This window comes from Setaria italica, chromosome IX, assembly GCF_000263155.2.
Source record: "Setaria italica strain Yugu1 chromosome IX, Setaria_italica_v2.0, whole genome shotgun sequence".
NCBI classification, from domain to species: Eukaryota; Viridiplantae; Streptophyta; class Magnoliopsida; order Poales; family Poaceae; genus Setaria; species Setaria italica.
The window spans coordinates 43,336,174-43,340,762 of NC_028458.1; the positions used below are offsets into that span (position 1 = coordinate 43,336,174).

The window sequence follows — 4,589 nt, forward strand, 5'->3', positions numbered from 1 at the left end:
ATGCCGCCATGTTCATTGCCGTGCCGCCCTTGGATGCATCATACTGCTACTCGATTTAATTTTTTTTTTCCTTTTCTCTCTTTTTTACCTTTTTAAAATAAGTCATTCCAACATTGGAAATGGCGTGCAAGGAGAATAAAAGGAGTGGTTCATTGAAGGGCACAAAAAGCTGAAGAATTGGCAGCCCATTTCGGGGAGAATGTCACAAAGTTTCAGGGTTGGCTATCCATTCCTCTCAATTTAAATATCCCCGACGTACATCTTATCCGGCTCGTTGTTATTGGGTCGTCAGCACAATCATGAAGACGCAATTCTATCTCGCTCTCTTGAAAGCGAAGAAAGAAGGAACTCATCGTAGGAGACGATATCATGTGTGCACGGAGGGTCAACGTCGTTTTCTCTATACGCGCCTAATAACCCTGTTATTAATTCCTTTGTCATGTCGTCACACGCGTATAGTTTTTTTTTTGCCCCAAGCCTACCGAATATGTTATCCCTATCTCTAATAACAAGATTCTAGGGAATTCAAAATTCAAATTAGCTCAAGGAAGTGACGTTGCGGATATATTTTTTTTCAGTAAAGGAAACAAATGTCGCAGCCTTTTCATTTTGCAATGCACGCAACCTGGTCTTTATTACAATTTTCATTCAGAAGCAATGTTCGGAGAAAAATAAGACATTATGTATGTGGATAAATCAATCATGAAATAGTATATATTATTAAATGAGTGGATTTCATATGTGGTCCGTAAACTTGTCCTAAGTTCGCATCCAAATCCACAAACTATATATCCAAATGAGCTCTTTTTTTCTTTTGAAAGATCATATCCAAATATAGTAAATAGCTCCATAGCTTTGCTTGCAACAATGCCTAGAAATGCAGGCCATAGATTTCCATAAAAAGGATAATTGATAATAGTAATATGTTTGGATTTGTCAAAAATCAGATCGTGCCATCTGCCATGCGTATAGTATTAGCCACCACGAAGCACGATGCCTATCTTTTGATATTTCTCCCCACACCCAAAATGTTACCGGCGGTGATGAAACGCTAAACTCGGTCACTATCCTCAAATTAGCAAATGAGATCCGAGTAACCAATGAAGCAATCAAAGAGGTCGATAGGATGACAAGGCAACAACACAGATATATGCAGACGCCCTACGGTACCCGATCTGTTACTGTGATCTCGTGACCGCTAGCAACAAGAGAAAGAAAAAGGGAGCTCACCGGCAAGGCGGAGGGGCGCCGACGGAGAAGGCCGGCCGGCCGTGGAGACGGGACTGTTGGGTGATGGCGCAAGCTGCCGCCTTGCCGGCGCCATGTAGGCCTGGGGCTAGGGGCAGGGGCAGTGGGCACTTCGGCGACGCCGACGTGGTTTGTAGCCTTGCGATTATGGCGGTGGGGACGATGACACGGCCGATGGAACGCGAGCCTATCCACAATGGCGTCAGCAGGGCACGGCGGCTGCCTGCGCATCGCGTCCACGCTTTCCTTGACACGTTTCGCTGTTTGGCCAACTACCACCTCCAGACTCCAGAGGAGTGGGCTATCGTCAGCCTGTTCAAACTTCAAACCGATTCTGCCATTCTGGTTTAGCATGATGTGACACAGTACTTAGTAGTTGTTAGTACTACATAATAGTAGGATTTCTCTGTCACTTTTGTACTTGGGGGGTTCTAAACTGTCTTCAGTTAGTCCGTCCTTGCGTCGTTGGAAAATCAACTTTGATGCGTTTCTCTTTTTTCTTTTTTGCGAGGATTCTTTTTTTCTATTAGCCACACGGATTTTACAGGATTTGGCACCAGCAAGATTCCAAGTAAACCCTCTTTGGGGTTTTACTAGTGAGTCGATGCAGTGCCTCTTTCCCTGGGCAAATACACACAAAACCGTACGTCGACAAATTCTCCAGCAAACTGGAACTGGTGACCTCTACTGACATTTGATTGGCTGTGCCGGCAGAGGGAGGCCATCCTCTGCAGTCGGGTGACTGAGGATAGCGGCAGCTGGTAACTGCAGAACATGGGTTGCCCGTTGCACTCAGATATTTGTTTCGTCATTAACAGCGGCTGCTCTCGTCAAAATCAGCTTTCCGTGGCGCAAGGCCATCCCATGTGGAGACACAGTGCGGCACTCGACAGCGAAATGCCTCCCATTTTTTCACGGCCCCCTCCAAGAATTTTACTCCGAAACGCATGAATCCTGTTTGTAGATTTCTAGCACTATATGTAGCTGTTGATTACAGATCAACAGATCCTCTGTACACTTGCTTCCTTCTTCTTCCGATGCCTCAAATGGCTCGAGAAGATGAGGAACATGAGGAACGCAACAAGCAAATCAAGAAGAAAAAGCTTAATGCGGCTTCGCCGGCGGCGGGGACCCGCTGCTCTCGCCGCCGCCGAGCCCGGCCTCCAAGTCGCGGTCTTGCTGTTCATGCTGCGGTGGCGTCGGCGGCACCGTCGCCGCGCCGCCGCAGCCTAGCAGCCGCCGTAGGGTGGCTACCCTTGCCGCCTCCACGACGGCCGCGACTCCGGCGATGGGCCCTTGAATCAGCTGCGGCGCCTGCGCCGGCACCGTCGGCGCCGGCTGACGCGCCCCCGTCCGGGGAGGAGGCTCCGTGGGCGTCTGGGCGGCGCCGCGGGTGCTGACGGCGTCCTGGGAGCCGAAGAAGAGGACGTTGGTGGGGAAGTTTGGCGACTCCGGGTCGGCCTCGGGCGCCCGGGGGGCCGGCACCGGCGCCTCCTCGTCGGCGACCGCGCAGCGGCAGAGCGGGCAGGTGGAGTGGGAGCGCAGCCACATGTCGACGCACTCGACGTGGAAGGCGTGGCCGCAGCGGGGGAGCACCCGCGCGGCCTCCCCCGCGGCGACCTCGGCGATGCAGACGGCGCAGTCCGGGGGCGGGTCCCCGGCCGCCACCTCCCTCCGCGGCAGCGCGGCGATGGCGGCCTCGTCCATCCCGCCGCCGCCGCCGTGGCACCCCGCGCCCGCGAAGACGAACCGCGCGCGGCCCCTCCCGCCGCCGGCGGCGCCGTCCCTTCCTCCTCCTCCACCGATCGTCGGGGCCGCGCCGCGGTAGCGCTTGGCGCAGAGGAAGAGGTAGAAGCAGAGGACGAAGGTGATGAAGATGGCCGCCGCCGCCGCCAGCATCGTGGCCGCGGCCGCCACCGAGGTCCCCGTCACCGCCATCGGCCCGTCGCCTCCAGATCCCCCTTTCTCCTCCTCTTTCGCCCAAGAAGGATCCTCTTCCCCAGCTTTCTTGGCCGGCCGGATGTACCCGCCGAGAGCCCGAGATTGGGGAGTAGGGGAGTAGGGGAGTGGGGGAATTTGTGTGTTTGTGGAGTGGGGAATTGCCGAATTGGAGTGGGTGTGTCGCGTATATATACGGAGTGATTGGGGGAAGGAGGAGGAGCGTCAAGCGTGTGATTTGGATTGCAGCTGGGTTGGGAGGGGAAAGTGAGCGCAACAGTGACCGAGGCGGCCTGGCCGACTAGCGGTGACTGCAGGTAGACGACGAGTGTTGACTGGAGGATCGGGGAAGAAGAGGAAGACAAGGGTTTTGCAGGTGAAAAATCTTACGATGCTGAGTGTGACATGTCAGTGCGAAGATGGCTGGACCATCTTGGTCAGGAAGGTTCTTTGAAACTGGACCGCTTCCCTTCAATTTGCTGGAATATCTTCGTCTCAGGAGGCTTTGGATTGGCACAATTAGCTCTATCCAGATCGCAGGAGACACGAGCTCAGAAAATACTGCTCCCTGTTACTGTACGGTAGATGATAACACGTCGGGTGCATGTCTCAATTTCACATTGGACGACCATAGTTTGCTTATACCAGACGTTATATATTCAAGAACGAAAATAGAATTTATTTATCTAATAAAATTATGTTGGTACGTAACAATATTGTTCGAGCACGAAACAAATACATATTAGTATACTACTCCCTCCGTTTCAAATTATAGGTCGTTTTGACTTTTCTAGATACATAGATATTATTATGCATCTAGACATAGAGTATATCTAAGTGCATAACAAAGTCTATGAATCTAATAAAGTCAACACGACCTATAATTTGGGACGGAGGGAGTAGTTAGTAAATGTATGCTACGGGATCGACATCCTACGATCTCTATGTTATGTTATATTGTGCCTTTGACTGATGACTACTTTTGGCACTTTCTTTGACTGTGAAGATTTACCCTTGTCACCTCCACTCCTATTATGTACCACTCATCAGATCCACAACCATCCACAAAGATCTCTCTGTGGTTATGTTCGCGGCCTCGATGATTTTGCGACTACCATTAGTATTTTACCACCATACCCAACAATGCCTCTGCCGCCTCATCATCCCGCCCGCTGCCACCAGCACCAAAGCCAAAGGAAGAAAGATTGATAATTTTCGTTGGCAATACTTCTTCCGTACCTGGGATGATACATTATTCTACAGTGAGAACAAAGCAACACGCCGTATCGAACACCACCTATGAGAAATTAAGATCATCTTTGCTTAAAGAGTGAAGTGGGATAGGCTGAGATGCACCAAGGTACTTACGGAAGAGACCATATAGGATGGGATTTGACCCATCC

At 51.2% G+C, this 4,589-nt stretch overlaps 1 protein-coding gene across 1 annotated transcript; it reads right to left on the minus strand.

Annotated features, from left to right (window-relative positions):
• Nucleotides 1-2,134: 2,134 nt before the first annotated feature.
• LOC101752572 (E3 ubiquitin-protein ligase EL5) lies at nt 2,135-3,846 on the minus strand. The gene has a single exon (XM_004984038.4). It carries the CDS (start codon nt 3,184-3,186, stop codon nt 2,353-2,355), a length of 834 nt encoding a protein of 277 aa, XP_004984095.1. The 5' UTR covers nt 3,187-3,846; the 3' UTR covers nt 2,135-2,352.
• Nucleotides 3,847-4,589: the final 743 nt, after the last annotated feature.